Genomic DNA, 20,000 nt, shown 5'->3' with positions numbered 1-20,000 from the left:
CTCCCTTTTACTCTCTGTCTTCATTTCTTTAGTTTTGTCTTTCCTCCCCCCCTAGACTCTCTCTTGATCTCCCTCCTCATTCTCTTAGATCTCACTTTGTTAATCTCTCTTCTTTGTCCATTTCCTACACCCCCCACCCCCCCCCATTTCCCAAACTATTTGTGTCTCCCTCAGATATAAATCTCTTCCTCTTTTCTTTTCCATTGCTTTTTTCCTCACTCCTTTACTCTTTCTTTATCACTCCCATTACTTTCTCTCTATCACTCCCATTCCTGCCTCTATCTCTCTTCCCCTCTCTCTCTCTACCTCTTCCCCCTCCCTCTCTCCCCGTCTCTCTCTCTCCCTCCCTCCAAGGCCAGTGGTTACAGCTCCCCCCTCTCTCTCTCTCTCCCTCTCCACCATCTCTCTCTCTCTCCCCCCTTTCTCTCTCGCTCTCCCTCTCTCTCTCTCTCTCCCCCTACCTCTCTCTGTATTTAACATCCCTCCCTCTCTCTATATATCTGTATTCAACATCCCTCCCCCTCCCTCTCTCTCTCCCCCCTCTCCCTCTCTCTCTCTCTCCATCTCTCCCTCCCTCTTTCTCTCTCTCTCCCTCTCTCTCTCCATCTCTCCCTCCAAGGCCAGTAGTTTCAGCCCCCCCCCCCCCCCCCCCTCCCCCTCCTGCGTCTCCACTAACCAATGCGCCATGCGGCAGCGTCCAGAAGAGGTGCTTAGAGCTTAGAGCAAGTCTTCAAACACGGCTTGTGTTTGTCCAGCAAAACGATCCTATTGTCCACCTGCCCAGTACCATGATGAATGGGAAAACACACACACACACACACAAACACACAGACACACTCACACTCACACACACACACACACACACACACACACACACACACAAGGGAAACAGGCAGAACAGTGTGTTTGTTACACTTCAATTTCTTTCTCTTTTTCCTTTTCTTGTCTTCCTGTTCCTCGGGTTTCCAGCACTCCATTGTGCATTCGGAGCGAGAGGTTAATTAGAGTGTTGGCCCCATTCTCTTTCGCTGGTAAAGTGAACCACGCAACTGAATGAATGAGGATTGGAGAGGGTTTGGGGGGTGCGGTGGGAGCTTCCATTCTTCCCTGGAAGCTTGATGAGGGTTTGGATTACTGCCTGCAGCAGACAAGTGCTATGAATAGTAAATATTGTGACAAGGAGGGATTTTCATTTTTGCGTGTACAGGATCCTTGTCACTGATGATTAATGTGGCATTCTTTCCATTCTGTAAGTGTGAAATCATACCGTGTTTTTTAATTTGTTTAAATCATTTAAAGCTAAGAGATATTCTGACCTTAGATTTGTCGAGTTAAAGGTGCAATACATGATTTTTGCAGTGAAAATATTGAAATAGTTCAACAAGAATGATGAATTCCTGAAGAAAAAAACTGTTTCGGTGTGGTCTGTACATTTTTTTTTTCATGGACTTGTTGTCATTTTTAGGGCCCTGGATATAAATATAAGTTTAAAACTAAAAAGAAATACCTGAAAATGTCAAAACGGTGAAACCAAAAGTGTAAACTGAGTGAGGGGGACTGGACATTCCACCAAGCAAAAACTGGCCCAGCGACCTTTCTTGCAAAGAGAGTTTCCAGACTATAGTCCGAGCGAAAACCGTACGGGTGGAGCCAGGCTACCTTTTACCACAAGCCATGGTCTACACAGATCTTTACACAGAGAACAGAGCATACATGCTGCTCACATCGTGTAACACTTCAAGCATCTCAACTAAAGACCATGTTCACGGACTCACTTCCTGCCACGAGTGCTGTTAAAATTCCCAGGCATTGTAAGTGGGTTAATCGCTCAATCGCTCAATCTTCCTTAATCTAGCACTCACGGTCGTACGGGAGCTTCCTAGAGCATTATTAAAAAAATAACGATAATAATCGTGTAACGACACAGCTTATGCCAGTCTTTATGTGCTCTAGATAGAGCAGCATTTACATCTCTCAAAACTAAGGGGCAATCAGGGAAAGCAGGTGCCCTGAAAGTAGTTGTTCCAGATCTAGAGCCGGCTGAGGGCCGTAGCTGGGCCAGAGCCTGGCCAGAGCTGGCTTCGCTGGATGCTCAAAAATAAGCTCTCGTTTGGGAGGGCATTCAGTGTTCTTTGCAGTCACTGGGTTTGGTCTGGCACATGAAAAAATATTAGAGAAAGAAAGAGAGAAATAAATACAAATACAAATAAAAATGGATGCTTGCACACAGCTTTTCTTTCTTTTTGATGTGATGACAGGCAGAGTAGCGATTGGCCTCCTCGTAGCCAATCAGTGCAGGTTTGGAGCAAAGGGGACAGGTTGGAGTTGTGGTGTGATGGGGCTCGTGGGATGGATGGAGCAAGGGGGACAGGTTGGAGTGGTGGTGTGATGGGGCTCGTGGGATGGATGGTCGGGCGGGTGGATGTGCCCCAAAGGATGAGTGGAGAGCACAGGGTGGGAATAAGAGTTGGAGAAGAGGGCCAGCTCAGGAGACAAAGAGGGGGAGAGAGAAACAGATATATATATATATATATATATATATATAAACTATATATATATACGTATATATATAGAGAGAGAGAGAGAGAGAGAGAGAGATAGAGAGAGAGAGCGAGAAAAAGAGAGCGAGAGAGAGAGACAGAAAGGGATATATACACAGGGACAGAGGGCCAGAGACAATGAGTAACAGAGATAATTAAATAAAGAGAGAGAAAGAGAGAGTAAGAGACATAGAGAAAGAGAGAGAGAGAGTGAACCTGACAGAGAAAGAGAGAAAGGGGAAGAGAAAAGGAGAGATAGAAGCAGAAACAGAGAGAGAGAGAGAGAGAGAGAGACTGTGAAAGGGAGAGATAGAGAGAGAGAGAGAGTGTGTGTGAGAGAGAGAGAGAGAGAGTGTGAGAATGAGAGACAGAGAGACAGAGAGAGTGAGAGTGAGAATGAGAGAGAGAGAGAGAGAGAGAGAGAGAGACAGAGAGAGAGGCCTGGCGTAGGCCCAAATGAGTGCCTGGAGGAAGGGTATAATCTGCTGATGGTACCATACTCTTGAAATCACTCCTCTTCCCAGTGGACTTCAAATTTCATGACCAAGTGTATTTCACCCAGTACCTCACCCAACGAGTGTGTGTGTGTGTGTGTGTGTGTGTGTGTGTGTGTGTGTGTGTGTGTGTGTCTGTGTGTGTGTGTGTGTGTGTGTGTGTGTGTGTGTGTGTGTGTGTGTGTGTGTGGGTTTGTGTGTGTCGGCCAGCTGGGAGGAGAGAAAGACGAACGTGTAAGAAAAAGAGAAAAAGAGAGTGAAAGAGAGGAAGGAAGCGGGGGAAAAGTAAGAGAAAAACCCAGGGCAGATGGATAGAACACTTTCAGGGGAACAGTGGCTAGTTTCCATGGACACAAGAACACAGGTCTCAAGGTTCTTCGGCCTTTTGAGAGTCCAAGATATGGAATATGGAAATATGCTGAAACATGCCCTTTCATCTCATGAAAATTGAAGGGAAAAAAAACAGCTTAACAAAATGGCAGCCGGAATGCAGATGACGCGAGGAGTTGGCCAGAGAGACGAGTTCAGGATGGATTTGTCCTCCGTTTAAAGGAATGCATTATTTATGATGCCGTGTAAACAAATCCCATGACCTGTACTGGCAGTCTGGCTGGAAAATGCTTTACTTGAAAAACACACTTAAATCTCTCTCTTTCTCTTTCTCTCTCTCTTTCTCTCGCTCACACACACACACACACACATATACACGCACAAATCTTCCTTCCACACATCCTGGACATTCAATCAGCATGTTTGACTCATTGTGACATCTGGTTATTCCACTGTGGGCTTTTTGCATATCCATCCCATACCTGCGAGGAATTGAAAAGGCTCTGCAAATCCTCGAAAACGGTGGCAATTTCCGACTCGTTCAGTTTGACTTGTGAGTTCACTCCTCCGACCGAGATCCCTCCATACCTTTGAAGGAGAGACGGAGAAATAGGAGGAAAAATAAAGGGAGGGATGGAGAGAGAGAGAGAGAGAGAGAGATAGGTGTGGTGTAAAAAGGAATGTGAGTTTGAACAGATTACAAGTCCATATTTGAATTCATAAAAAAAGGGAGTAAAAGTGAAATATATGTATGTATTTGTCCCCCTAATACTATTCTACTAAATGGTCGTTCATTTAACTGATGATGTGTGTGATAAAATGTCCACACTAAGACAATGGGCTAGTATGTTTCATACACTATGCACTACATATACATCCGAACCAATATACTGAATGTCAAAACTGAATCAAGATCACATTTAGAGCTACGGGGTGTTAGTCATTTGGGCCTAAAGTATGACCACTGAAAATCTTAAAAACTAAAAAATATTTGTCTCAAACAGTATCAGCCTCCTTCTTTACTCTGTTAGAAGAGTTGCAGGTGCTGCTTCTCTTCCCATTCGACACACTCACACACACACACACACACACACACTCACGCTGTCATGTATGACACACAGATACACACGCTGTCATGTGTAGGTTGTCATGGAGACAGATATGATCTGGGCCTCCTCAGTTCAACAGAAGCCAACAGGTCAACACTGAGCACCGGTTTCGTAGTTATCAAGGCATCAAAACTAACTCTACGGAGACTTAAACTAACTCTACGGAGACTTAAACTAACTCTACGGAGACTTGAACTCTCCAGCAAAATGGCTTCCTTTCCCTATTTAGCTGCCTGACATGAACCATGGGAAGAGACTTACCGATTTTTGCCCGATTTCTCGTATGTCTTCAAGAGATAATCAGTCATGTTTCTTCCAGTCAGGTCATGAAGAGTATCCGTCGTGTTCTGGGTTCTCTGTAAAAAAAAAAAAAAAAGTTGGTTTAGTAAAATAAAATATTTGAGTGAAGAGAGTCAAAACCAAACCTAATCGTTTTTTTTTTTTTTTTTTTTTTTGCCGAGACACTTTCCAGCAGCAACTAGATATCAGCAGGCAAAGCAGCGTACTGGAGCCTGAGGAGAGGAACATGGGGGAGAAGACCTCTGAACCAGGCATGATTGTCAATTAGGCTATCACCATTTACAACTCCCCCTTGCAGCTGGCCCCTGTGTCAAGGACCCACAATTAGGCATAGCGTGCGGCAGCAATTGGCAAATTCAAACACGCAATTAAGGAGATGCAGACCAGTGGCGGGCCAGCACTTCAGACGGCCAGGTCTCAGAGAAACAACACACACACACAAACACAAACACATAATGACACACACACACACACACACACACACACACACACACACACACACACACACACACTATTTAAGTAGACACACACACACACACACACACACACACACTCTTTAAGTAGGTCTCAGCAAAACCACATACACACATAGGAAACACACAAAAACACATAATGACACATACACACACACCCACACTCTTTAAGTAGGTACACACACACATACACACAGCAGGCACAGACGCACACATGCATGCAAACACATAATGACATACTCAGACATACATACACACACAGACCCACACACACATCCCCCTTCCTGTGTACATTCGGAAGAAGTATTATCAGGATGATTAAGATGATCCTCCGCCTAGCTTAATGAGGGCTCTGTCTCGCTTACCCCTCTCCAAATAACCAAATACAGACAAACAAACACACACATGCAGAGAAGACATACACACACTCACCTACAGACACACAGACGCACACACATACAAAGCCCCCTTAATACCCAGTTGAGCCAGGATTTGTCCTGTCTTCTCTCTGCGAAGAGTAAGGAAATAAGACCAACTTATTAAACTTTGTTCTGCAGGGACTGGCTTCCCTTTCTCTCTCAACTCCTGTACTGAAAAGACTGCTATTATTAGTATTATTATTATTATTATAATTATTATCCCTGTCAACTCTTCCACTGGAGAATTATTATTATTTCTCAATGAGTAATATTACAGTGATCTTCGCAGAGTCAGTGGTGTCTTTGGCTTTCTTGACACTTATTACAATTTTTCCAAGACACATGTCTTGAAGCTATGCAACTTTAAACACAAATGCACACTCATCTACACGCACGTCAAACTTCCATGTCAAGCTCTCTCCACCCTCCCCTCTAAACCATGTCACGTGACATCTACACCAAACCTTACCTGTAGACTTCACACACACGACATAATAGCCTTTACACACTGGTGAGATCAAATCAAACCACTACCGAAAAAAAACTTTTTCTGCAATGAGTAATTGTGCTCGTTAATGGCACAGAACAACCCCTTTACACGATTTCCATGTATTTATTTGAACAGAACTAAAGGTCTTTGTGGATCCATTATTCTGTGGTATTTTAGTTAATTGGCCCAGTTAGTGTGTAAGTGATTGGAAAGACATACAGGCACAAGCATTCAGCAAACACTCCAAATTAGAACTACTAAACTGGATTTACAGACATAAACATTCTACACTGGGAACACTGGGAGTATGTCATATAACAAGGGCAACACAGCAGCAGAGGCATTCACACATGCAATGAGAGTAGTCCCAATTCCATTCACTAACATCAGAAACAATCCCCTTTTGATCCCACCCACACCACCCCTACCACCCACCCACACACACACACACACACACACACACACTCTCTCACACACACACACACACACACACACACACACACACACACACACACACTCACAGATGCCTTTTATGTGATCACTGCGCCATAATGCAATGACAGAATGTAAACGAGGCACAAGAGTGCTAATTAGGTCTTGGGTGATATACAGTCCAGTTTGCCCTGAGGGCTGCATATGTATAGCAGTGGCGGCTGGTGCCTTTAAACACATGGGAGCACAGTTGAGCTGATTTTATTACAGATTTTTTTTTTTTTAAATAACTGTTATCTGTGCCGGAAGCCAACTCACCAAAGTGTATAGCATTATGCACTAAAAGTAAGCCTCCCTAGTTTGAGTTAGCATTGCATTCTCATAACTTAACCTGATCTATGTAACCAGCAAGTCACTAAACAGTACCCCACTTAACAGTTAACTCAAACTATGTTTACCCAATGCAAAAGTCTGCATGAAGAGTTTTATATTATTTACTTTTTACTTACTTACTTTTCTTTTTTTTAAGATGCACAGTAAATTCTGATAAAAGCACATCTGGCTTCACATTCACATAACGGTTAACCAACCTACCGCGCTACCCCCGGATTTGCCACTTATACACGGTTTAACGGCTTAGACCTGCCATGATATTTAATTCAGCCACTTTGTTAAATCTTCCAATTAGCGTTTGGAGATGCCTTGCATCCGGGCGAGACAAAAACTAATTTATGAAAGACTTCTGCCCAATCAACCTTGAGATATTTTCACATGTCAAAACACCTTCAGAGCCCCTTCACAGAATCCATATGAAGCAAAAATCAAAAGACCTTCCAATACACTTATACATTTTCTGCATTAAAATGAGGTGTAGTTTCAGCTGCTGACGGAGACTGTAGAGATTCTGTCTGTTTGTGTATTCATACACAGACTAGTTTAATTGTCCCGTGTTTGTTTTGAACAAGAACTGTCCACTGCGAGCGACTTGATCAGATTCAGGTGTTATGCTGAAAAGTATTCAGGAGAGAGTCAAAAAAATGTTGTGTGCATGCGTGCATGTGTGTGTGTGCTGAAGCAGCCTTGGGAGCTTACACACACTTTTATGCACAGATAGAGTATACTTACACTCACACTCACACTTTGGGGTACAGATAGAGTACACTCTCACACACACTCTCACACTCACACTCACACACACTCACTCACTCTATGGGGTACAAGTAGAGTACACTCACACTCACAAACACACTCACACTCACTCTTTGGGGTACAGATAAAGTATACACACACTCACTCACACACACTCACACAAACCCACACACACACACACACACACACACACACACAGCAACACACACACACACACACACACACACACACCAACACACACACACACACACACACACACACACACACACACACACACACACACACACACACACACACACACACACACACACACACACACACACACACACACACTCACACTCACACTCACACACTCACACTCCCTCTAGGGGGTACAGTATACAGCGGCTATGTAACATGCTGCACCGACAGCTGCCTGCCTTTGCCTCAGTCTTTGTTATGGAGCTCTGATCAAGATGAAGCTGTGAATGGACTGCTTGAGTGATCGCTGCTGGACTGAGTGCACTATAGGTTTTCAATCTAACTTGAACAGGTTGTATAGAACCTGAGCTGTACGGTGTATGTTATAGAAGAAAACACTTGACCGACAGCATACTGAGTAGAAGAAGTGTACCGGTCCTGCGAACAACAATATGGTGCTGTTCAAATACCGATCATCAACGTGAGATTAACAGAATGAGATGACCTTAAAGGACCCTTATAGTAAACATGCATCTCTATGGCTTTCACATCATACTAACAACTTGTAGCTCCAGAGGAGAAACACACACTCTCTCTCTCAACCGTCGCAACCTCCTGCATCTCTCTCACTCATTGGCAGCCTCCTGTATCAGAGATTTGAGACTGGACTGCTCTAGGTGCACTGCAGGTTTTTAACATATACATTTATCAACATGAGCAGTTTTACAGGGACTTATTTATACATAGTAGGCCTACAAGCACTTTGTGTGTCGAGAACCACGAATCTAAAAGTGGCTGCTCAACTCCGGTCCTGATTTGACAAAAAAGAGAACCCAAGCATAAGATAATCACATGATTAACTGGAACACAAGATGACCGTAATGGACCCCTAAAAGAAAGCATCACCAGGATTCAACCTCGTGCTAGCATCTTCAAATCTTTTCATCCTACCAATTTTCTGTCCTTCTCTCTGTCACTCTAGGTTCAGGGGAAAAGTAAAGGAGGGGATAGTTACCATTAAAGACTTCAGGAAGGTTGATTTTATTTGGCAAAAAAAAGCAGTTTGTTTCATATTTTTTTTTTTCAAAATAAATGTTTATAGAAGTTAAAGTTTCTTTCTCTCGCTCTCTCTAGTGGCAGCGTCCTGTGACCGTGGTCTGTGAGTAATTTCACTTCTGTCGGCCGAGCGTGAGGAGGGGTGGGGAATGAAGGCAAAATCATTACAGCCCCCCGCGCCATGTCAAAACAACCTTTTCCATTTTGTTTTTGCAACGCGCCTCTCCTGTGTGAAATTATTGCTTCAGACAGGTCATTTTAGAACAACATTGATCCGACTGAGTCCGAGTCCAGGCCGGCCATAACACATGAATCGCGCCTCGTGGAGCGTAAAATGCCAAGCCAGATAACGCCCCCCTAAATCCAGGAACCAAAAAGAGTGGGCTGACTAATTGGTTAAAAAATGATGGGGTCTCCTGTGGTTAAAAAAAACGATGTGGTCTCTTGTGGCTTAAAGCTTCTTTGAGCAAACCTGGCATCAGAAGGCGTTAACGCTTTGAGGTGTAAGGAAACTGGTAAACTGGAAACTGGTGAGCGTGATGGTTGCTATTTCTGACTCCAGAGCTAAACGGTGCACACCTGGATGGAATCTGAACGTACTGATGTGTGCTTAATACATATGTGGAGATCTGTGTGTGTGTGTGTGTGTGTGTGTGTGTGTGTGTGTGTGTGTGTTTATGAGTGTGTGTGTAATGCACTCTGCATAAAAGAAATACAGTTTACCTGGCCCATGTGAGAGTGCGAGGGTGGGAATGATTCGGGTTCAGCTGGTCGAATCATTTATGCAGAAAAGCTGGGCTTGTGGCAGAAATGCATTCTACAAGAGCATCTTGGGTTTCTTACCATGCTTCGCAAAAGAGAAATCCACTCACATTCTTCACACTTCATGCATACGTACATACCCGTCACTAGGTATAGGCTCTTTTGAGGCAGTTTTTAAACCCCCCCATCTAAAAACATTGATCAAAATGTGGCATATACACTATTCTTTGGCACAAATGATATATATTTTGGGTAAATCCACTGTCGACACACACTTTCCTAAAACCCTTTTTCTTCAGTGGTGCACAGATGTTACCTAAAACCTACATATATGATTATTGAAAAATTAAGAGTTGTCTACAACACTGTTCCTCTTGTGAACACTACACCAAACACACCTTCAGTCTTTTTGAAGTTGTAAAATTGATTTTCTCTACTGCAGTGTGAAAGAACACAAGACCGCATTTGGAAATTGTTCCTTTTTTTTGTTGACACAGACAACATCACCCTTTTGAGTTACAAAATGATAGTGAAATAGAACGATCTGGAACATGTTTACCATTGACTGTTCCTTTCAATCTCTGAGGCACAGTACAGTCATCATCACCACCGTTTCAGAAAACAAATAACTATTCAATGGCGAAGGTTAAATATACCACCGGATAATTAATCGAGTCAATACACTCCGGTTTTATAATAGGATTACACTTGCGTTCTGTCACCATGGAAACAGAACCTTCATTAGGAGAAAAAAAAAAAAAAAAAAAACCTTTGCGGTTTTCATCTTTTTGCTGTTTTTCTTCCGCTCTCAATTTTTTTTTCTAACAACCTCTGAGTCTCGTCTAGTTCAGAAGACTGTCAAGGACACGTACGCAGAGATGGAAAGCAGGAGGATGAAAGGATACCCAAACTAAACTCTGCCTGCATGTGTGCATCTGGGTGAGATTGCGTCTCAGCACTGTGTTATGGTTTATTCAGCACTGACCACCCCCCTGCATCATTCTACCAGGTCAAAGCCATTGAGGCACAGATGTGCTGGGTGGCCTTGACTGAACTGATACAATGCGTGTGTGTGTGTGTGTGTGTGTGTGCGTGTGCGTGTGCGTGTGCGTGTGCGTGTGCGTGTGCGTGTGTATGTGAGTGTGTGTGTGTGAGTGTGTGTGTGTGCCGCCCACCCACACCCTTGCGATCTCCACTTCATACCTTGATAGTGGTTGATAAATAGTGTGTTGATAAATAGCATGCAGGCACATATGGAGGAGAAAGAGACACCATCTCTACACACACACACACACACACACACACACACACACACACACATACACACACACACACAGGCAGGCACACACACACACAAATCAGTCCCTGCACAGTGCCCTCTGCATGCACATCTTTATATATCGGTAAATAAACACAGGTCAAAGACGGAGAAAGCCGGTAAGTACATGATTCCATCCAAAATTTCTAAAGTGATGAGTTTTCAGAACAGCAGGCTCTCGGAGAAATGACCAGCCTTTACCACCCAAACAGGCTATCAGTCACAATTTCTGTCAGCGAGACAATGCCAATGTATTCAGCTGAAGAGCGTGTGTCAGAAACACTGGATTAGATGTCTGAGCCCAGCTGAGCCCAGAAAGGGCAAGGCACTGTCACTATAGAAATGGCCTCCTGCTCAAGGGCACTTTGTCATGATGCCTGAGATGGGGTGTTCAGGTGTGTGTGTGTGTGTGTGTGTGTGTGTGTGTGTGTGTGTGTGTGTGTGTGTGTGTGTGTGTGTGTGTGTGAGTGTGAGGGCCCTATCTTGCCGATCAGAAACGCAAGTAGGACGGCGCCAAGCGCAAGTAGCTGTGTGGGCGGCTCTATGGCGCAGTTGCTATTTTAACGGCGGAAAAAACACACTTGCGTCCAGCGCAAGTGTCAAAAGGGTTGGTCCAAAGGAGGTTACTCAGCCATAGGTGTGGTTTGGGCGTAATATGCAATAAACCAATCCGAGCGTCATTTCACATTCCCTTTAAGAGCGAGGAGCGCATAGTCCATAGCGGCTTGTTATTTTGATGACGGAATTACCTGGTGGAAGACCGGAAAAGTTCACAGCCGAGGAGACCGACGTGAGATTTACACCAATTTTTTGGCAAGCCATATATAATTACAAGGAAAATAAAGTATTTACCACTTGAGGAAATCATTGTGATATCCATATCCAAGATATTTTAAAAATAGGCATACATCTAGCGTAGCCTACACATTGACCCAAATGATTCAGGTTAATTGAAGCTGCGTGACATTTGATTTATTGTATGGCTTTGTAAAAAGCCGGGAGATAGATATATATGGGGATGCGAGAAACCCTCCAAAAGTAAGCAAAGTCAAGCAAGCATGTCAAGATATTGCCGTGATTGTTTCTGCAACGGGGCACCCGAAAACGTTGCCGAAAACGCTATAATGACGTCCGGAGACGTGGGACATCCAAGCTGGAAGGTAACACACGTTCTCGTGCCTTCACGGGAGGTGGATCTGCCTCGACCCAGGATCTGACGGCAGCAGAGGACATCGCCACGTCTACCCTCACGCCTGAGAGCCTGCAGGGATTTGGGGGCATGGAAATCGGCACCCAAGCCAGTGCACCAGCTGACCAAACCCAAGGTACATAAATAAAGTCCACATACACAAAGATGAGTTTACAAGATTTATAATAATACTGGCATTAAATAAATGCAACAAAGCCATACAATAAATCAAATGTCACGCAGCTTCAATTAACCTGAATCATTTGGGTAAATTGTGTACGCTAGATGTATGTCTAGTTTTAAAATGTCTTGGATACGGATATCACAATGATTTCCTCATGTGGTAAATACTTTATTTTCCTTGTAATTATATATGGCTTGCCAAACAATTGGTGTAAATCTCTCGTGAAGACGACAGAAGTAAAGTGTAGCCTATAGGTCCTATACTGTGCGGGCAAGCACATGCGCCCTTAAAATAGCGTTCTGAATACGCGTTACAGACTTTAGACATTGCGCCTCACATTAGACCAGCTTTTTTTTGGTCAATGGCGCACGGCGCACGGCGTTGTTTTGAAACTGCAAAATACCACTTGCGCCAGAGAAACGCCTTCTCTGTTCCGCCCCCGCCCATGTCGACGCAAGTTCATTTCGAAGCGCGCCTCTGGAGGGAAAATCGCGCTGTGCGCCGGGTGCAAGATAGGAATTATACATGCGTCGGTGACAATGTCAATTGCGCTGGGTGCAAGATAGGGCCCTGAGTGTGAGTGTCGGGGGGGGCTCACCTTCTGAGCCAGTACTGCACTAGAAAGAGAAAATAAAACAAACAGACAAACAAAAAATACACAAAAATAACGACAACAACAACACAAACATTTCTAGGGTGAGGTGACATGACTTGTCAAGATGTGTCGTGACATACAATAGGGCAGAGGAGACTTGGAAGAGCGCTCAGAGTTTGACTCTCTTTGTCTGAGGCTCCAACTCTCCCTTTCCCCCCATGGAGCAGAAGTATGTGAGAGTTTCACTCTGGTACAGAATCATGTAAATCGGGTGATCATTTTGGTAAAAATCCACGTTAAATACGGAGTGCTTCTATATGATATAGGCTCAAATTGTTAGTATGAACGTTTGCTAATTCTGTATATATCCTAGAAGCTGTCTATATCAGTGATGGTACAGTCCAGCTGACCTAGAAAATGTTTTTTTTTTTTTTTTAAAGATTGACCTGAAAAAATATGCCAGCCACTCAATTTTTTTTCACGTCGCTCACAAATGTGTTGGCACAACACAAATATGTATGACCTAATAATCACATGCAGATGCTGACTCAAGCATGTGTGATGTCTATTTCTGAGGAGTACTGGAGACTCTCTCGCTGCAAGTCTTCCTTTCTGTTCTGCACGCACGCAAACTACCTCCAGGCACCACGGAGATAGTCACGCCACCTGAAGAGGCAGAAGAGAAAGGGGGAGGAGGGGGAAAGACGACACGAGAGACGGGAGGATGCATAGAGGAGAGGAGAGCGAAGGAGAAGGGAGCTGAGTAGCTTTGCAGTCTCAGCAAGATGTTCTGTCATCGTGTCCGTGTCGCGAGGAGACGCGGCTGAACTACCAAGACCTGAGAGAGTGAAAGAGAAGAAGAGTGAGAAAGAAAGAGACTTGACAGACTTGACGAGACAGAGAGAGAGAGAAAGAGCGTAAGATAGAGGGAGGGAGAGTGAGAGAGAGAGAATGAGAGATAGGGAAGAGAGAGGGAGAGATAGGAGAGAGAGAGTGATGAAAGAAAGAGCGAGAGAGAGAGAGAGAGACAGTAGATAGAGAGAGAAAAAGGGAGAGAGAGAGAGACAGGAGAGAGAGCATGACTTCCAATGTAAAAGAGAATCAGAGGGTGAGAAAAAAGGAAAGGGAGTGAAAGGGGAAGCCAGAGAGCAAGCGAGAGAGAGAGAGAGAGTAAGAGAGAGAGAGAGAGAGAGAGAGTAAGAGAGAGAGAGAGAGAGAGAGAGCAAGAGAGAGAGAGAGCAAGCGAGAGAGAGAGAGAGTAAGAGAGAGAGAGAGCAAGAGAGAGAGAGTAATGCGTCAGATGACACAAAGGTGAGCAGAAAGAATAGTAATACATAAAAAGGCAACGAAGGGCAAGAAAGCAAGATTATATCAAATATATATATATCAACATGAAAGGCAACTCCTTCTCTCTCTTCTACCCTTTATCACTCTCTCTCTCTCTTCTTCAATCTGGACTTCTCTCCTCCTGCCTGTCTGTGTCCCTGTGTCTGCCTGTCACTAGGTGGAGCACAGTGCTAGGAGCAGCTTGACTGGCGTCCACCTGCCAGAGAGAGAGAGAGAAGAGAGAGAGAGAGAGAGAGAGAGAGAGAGAGAGAGAGAGAGAAAGAGAGAGAGAGACAGAGAGAGAGAGAAGGGTGGGGGTGGGGATTGAAGAGTGTGAGAGAGAAAGAGAGAAAGAGAGAGAGAGAGACAGAGAGAGAGACAGAGCGAGGGAGAAGGGTGGGGGTGGGGATTGAAGTGTGTGAGAGAGAGAAAGAGAGACAGAGAAGGGTGGGGGTTGAAGCAAGAGAAAGAGAGACAGAGAGAGAATGTTTTTGGAGGGAAAGAGAGGTAGAGGCTATGAAAAGACAGAGAGAGGGTATGGAGCAGAGAGACAGAGGCTATGGAGAGAGGGATGAAGAGAGAGAGAGAGATGGAGGAAGAGAGAGATGATGTGGAGAGGGTCAAGGAGGAGGTCAGGAGAAGGGCTACAGTGAGAGCAGGTCATCGTGGCCAAGATGAGGACGGCGTGGGTGCGTGTTGATGGATGTCATTAAGGGGTCACCTCTCACCTCTCAAGTGTGGACGCAGACACATACACAGCAGCAACGAGAGAGACACACACACACACACACACACAAACACACACACACACACACAAACACACTCACACACTCACACACTCACACACAAACACACTCACACACACACACACACACACACACACACACACACACACACACACACACACACACACACACACACACACACTTTAATGTATGTGTGTGTGTGTAGGAGGTGCTGTACAGGCATGGAAACCCGTGACCCTGTCCCCCAACCACACGTTCACAAATAAAAACGCACATCCTGCATATATATTCACAGAATCCCATTTCATATTCACACCAATGTACAGGTCCTCACAAGGGCTAGTGTGTCAAGAATAAACAATATATAAAACCACACACATACACACACACACACTCTCACACACACACACACACACACACTTAAACATGAAATAAGAGATTCAGATCAGAATCACCGATGTTCTGGAATATAGGCCCAGAATTCAAAGATTAAACATAAGTATGTTCCATGCGTTTGGATGCAGCCACATTAACTAACAAGGATTGGTCAGGAATATCTGGTTATAACACTGTCACTTTAAGTCTCTTGCCTTTTCCTCTACATTACAAAACCAATAAGTTTCCAAAAAAAGGAAAAATCTAAATGAAAGATGATACGCTAACTGCTACGCTAACTGCTACGCTAACTGCTATGCTAACTACTACGTTAACTGCTATGGTAACTGCTACGGTAACTGCAACGTTAACTGCTATGGTAACTGCTACGCTTACTTCTATGGTAACTGCTACACTAATGGCTATGGTAACTGCTACACTCATGGCTATGGTAACTGCTAAACTAATGACTATGGTAACTGCTTGTTAAGTAAGATGAATCCTGTGTTTGGGAGTTTTCTGAAATCCTCAGATTACACTACTTTCCTGAGTGCTGTAGCATTTCAGAAAGGTATCTTGATTTGATGACAGACACGGTTTAAACTCTGTGCTTCACTTTTGGAGTTGGAGCGAACCACCCTTGATTTGTCAGCCCAACTTCAGTATGTATTTGTGAACTGGGTCAGTATATCTGCACTTGCATATATGACTCTCCTTTTTTTTAAAAGCAAAAACCCAAACTCTTCACTAGAAGAGTAGAAGTGGGGAGGGGGGAGTCACAGGTTCTTTCAAGTGAGATTGCTACGGCAATGCTAATGTATGCAAAAGATGTTACACCTTGAGGAAGCAGGAGCTTGGTGGAAGCTTGGAGCCTTAAAAAAAAAAAGCAAAGTGTCACCTCCATCACAGGAGTCTAAGAAAGTCTTTAGATTTCATGCTGTTCGTGTTCATCACGCCCCTTCACTCATTGCGGAGCAGCTGTCTCGTCAAAAGGTGAAACCGAGATCACGCCACACCCTGATCCAAGTTTCTCTTTAGTGGTGTCCCACTGCTGGCACAAATAAAACACCTTTCCACCAAAACTTTGGAACAACTTTCACAGCAACGCACCAAGTCACATTAAGACATTACGGTGTGATGAGCTGACGCATGCCTACATTTGAAGGCAACTATAGTCTAATACTGAAAAAAAAAACTCAGGCTCTTTTGCAACGCATTTAACTGTCTCTGAGATCTATGTGTAATGTTCCAGTGGATGGACGGGAACTGGTATAGAACAAAGAAAGACAATACATATCACACAAACAACCTCCAGTAATTGTGAGCTCTTGTCAAATTCTATGTCTTGTCGGAACTTGATTCGATGCGACATCTTTGGACATGTATGCAATAACTACCCCTCGACTGTGAATCTGTGACACACACAACACACACACACACACACACACACACACACACACACAGACACACACACGCACACATGCGCAACACACACACACACACACACACACAGAGACACACACACACACACATACACACACACACACGCACACACACACACACACACACACACACCCACTATACCCATCTGTCACAGACCCATAAAGGCATGCCTGCACCACCATCTGTCATCTTTCCTGAATGGTGTGATGAGACAGTTTCTACAGGGATGTCACAGAACAATGGAGGGAACAGAGAGAGAGAGAGAGAGAGAGAGAAAGAGAGAAAGAGATAGAGGGGAGAGAGAGAGAGAGAGAGAGAGAGAGAGAGAGGGTGGTGAGAGAGAGGAAGAGAGGGGTTAAAGAAGAAGGAGATAATAATAATGATGATGATGATGATGATGATGATGATGATGAAACATGTTGATCCACTTACACTTACATCAGGTGCAGTGCAGGTAAAATTAGTGACAGGTGAAGAAAATAATCATGTAAAGAAAAATGACAACAGTGATATAACATTAATTATAAGATGACTGATACAGTAAAGAAAAAAAAAAGCTTTATAAACAATCGGGTGTGAAAGTGACTGAATATACTGTGTGGTGATAACAAAGGGTGAAAGATAAAGTCCCGATGTTTGTCTCAAACTCTGATGTTCACATTAATTCAGTTCTACAAAGTGCCACTGATTTTCTATCCTGCCAAGCTAGATGAGACCCAGAAACAAATAATGAATCACTTTGTAAACTGAGCTTCCCAAATCAGTTGGTTTGAGGAGTGTTGTTGGGAAGTGGTAGTCAAAAAACAGCCCTTCCTGCTTAGTTCTGACAACATTCACTTTAGTTGTGTGTGTGTGTGTGTGTGTGTGTGTGTGTGTGTGTGTGTGCGTGTGTGAGAAAGTATGTGTGTGAGTGTGAGAGAGAGAGAGAGAGAGAGAGAGAGAGAGAGAGAGAGAATGGGAGAGAGAGAGACACACTCACACATTTTACACACATTTCACACATACACACACACACATACACATACCAGCACACATGCACAAACACAGAGAGACACACACACACACACACACACACACACACACACACACACACACACACACACACACACACAAAAACTCACACTCATCAATGTTTTGTACTTCAAAAAGCCCCTCTTATAAACCAAAACATGGACATGCGTTTGGATCTCCCACTGCGCCTCCGGGGCCCAGAGGAATACTCTCCCCGCTCCTGCCTCTCTCATCACGGAGGCAAATGTAGGCCATTTCATTTCCCCTGTCGAGTCGCATGAAAGACCATCTCAAGTCATCCTGCGTAATGGCGGACAGCAATACAGAGCCACATACATCTCCCATCCCATCCCGGCTCAATTGCCATGGCCCCCCACCCCCCCCACTGCTTACGAATGAGAGGCAATCCATTTAGGGATGAGCCAAAAGACCCACTCAGCCTCCTAATTTGGTACCCATCACCCCACCCTCAAGCCTGGTCCTCTCTTCCTCCTCTCCTCTGTCCCTCTCTCTGGTGGTAATGGAGCAGGCTTTGGATGGGGTGGTGTGGGGTGTGTGTGTGGGGGGCTATAGATAGGCACACACACACACACACACCCAGACACACACACAAACACAGACACACACACACACAGGCACAAACAAACTCACACACACACACACACACACACACACACACACACACACACACACACACACACACACACACACACACACACACACACACACACACACACACACACACACACACACACACACACACACACACACACACACACATTCGGGATGGATAGGGTTCTCGGTCCATTGATTGGAGCGGATTAAGACCGCAGGGGTCGGTTGCCAAACATTCACCTCCTCCATCTCGCTCGTGTACGCTGCGCCTGTAATGGCGCATGAAGCATTACCATTGATTTCTATGCTGATGGGGGTACCGGGGAGGGAGGGGGAGTTAGGAGAAGAACTGCGTCTGGTGGAGCGTTAGCGTTAGCGTAGCCCCAGCGTAGCGCCTGCCTGGGAAAAAAAAATGCTAACTCAGCCTTTTAGCAACAGCCTGCTGCGGCTTAAAGGATAGTGTGGGAGGTCAAAGGTCAAAAATGGCCCATTTTTGAAAAAGAAGTGTGTGATGCACTCCACTGGTCCGCCGTAAAGCCACAGTAGCAATGTCAACCAGGTGCAGGTCTATATAGTGAAGTACTGCTGAGGTATCCAATACGAATAGAAATCCAATTCTGGAACCCTACACTCTGATTGACCTTCCGTAATGTACAGCATGCATTCTAGAATGTGAAGGGGTCATATTTCATGATTAAAAGTTTCAATGCTAAAAGGGTTTTCATGTTTTAGATACGTTGAGCATAGGTTTTGATAAGTTACTAATCTTATAATATTGCCACAATGCGTGTGTATGTAGGTGTGTGTGTATGTGTGTGTGTGTGTGTGTGTGTGTGTGTGTGTGTGTGTGTGTGTGTGTGTGTGTGTGTGTGTGTGTGTGTCTGTACTTGCAGTAACAGGGTTGCCATTTTTCAGGATTAAGGCTCAGGAAGTCAATCTTTGCTGGTGTGGCCAGATCAATGCACCAAGAAATCGGACATTTCAAATGTTGACCTTTGACTGTACTGCCTGGGCACTTGGAAAATAGATTGTCACACTCTGGCATTAGGATACTTAGCAGGAGAGTCACTTGACCTTGGGTTGCCAGATCAGCACAACTTCAAGCATAAATCCCCCCCTTCAACCCTGGGTGAACCTTACAGTACATACCACAAACACGGTAACCCAAATCCACAGTCGGTTAGACGGACGTCAAGACAGTGGAAAATAGACATATGGTGGTAAGGAGCTGGCTGCCATGTTGTAAGACTGCGACTCCGACTGCTCGGAAAAACAAGTTTTGGGATCCAAATTCGCTCGTACCTGGGGTGGAGGCAGTCCTCCAGCCCCTGGGGGGCAGTCGGGCAGCATGATGCTCCGCTGTGGGGTGCTGCATTCACAGTCGGGGGAGGGGTTGGCCATCGACCAGTTCCCGTTGGCGAAGATGTCACTGAAGGCGGGGTCCACCGGCGGAGTAAACCAGTC

At 44.7% G+C, this 20,000-nt stretch overlaps 1 protein-coding gene across 1 annotated transcript in view; it reads right to left on the bottom strand.

Annotated features, from left to right (window-relative positions):
- The window catches only part of LOC308382368 (phospholipid-transporting ATPase ABCA1), a gene marked incomplete at both ends in the record, with an annotated part of 237,019 nt that overhangs the window by 90,293 nt on the left and 126,726 nt on the right, over nucleotides 1–20,000 (bottom strand). The window contains 3 exons of the mRNA XM_080860090.1: nucleotides 3,847–3,952; nucleotides 4,735–4,829; nucleotides 19,839–20,000. The exon at nucleotides 19,839–20,000 is cut by the window's right edge and continues 31 nt beyond it. Of these exons, the coding sequence (XP_080716216.1) occupies nucleotides 3,847–3,952; nucleotides 4,735–4,829; nucleotides 19,839–20,000 (363 nt within the window). The remainder of the gene's footprint in view (nucleotides 1–3,846; nucleotides 3,953–4,734; nucleotides 4,830–19,838) is intronic.

This window comes from Sprattus sprattus (genome assembly GCF_963457725.1).
Source record: "Sprattus sprattus genome assembly, chromosome: 21".
NCBI classification, from domain to species: Eukaryota; Metazoa; Chordata; class Actinopteri; order Clupeiformes; family Clupeidae; genus Sprattus; species Sprattus sprattus.
This window is presented reverse-complemented; position numbering and strand designations above follow the sequence as displayed.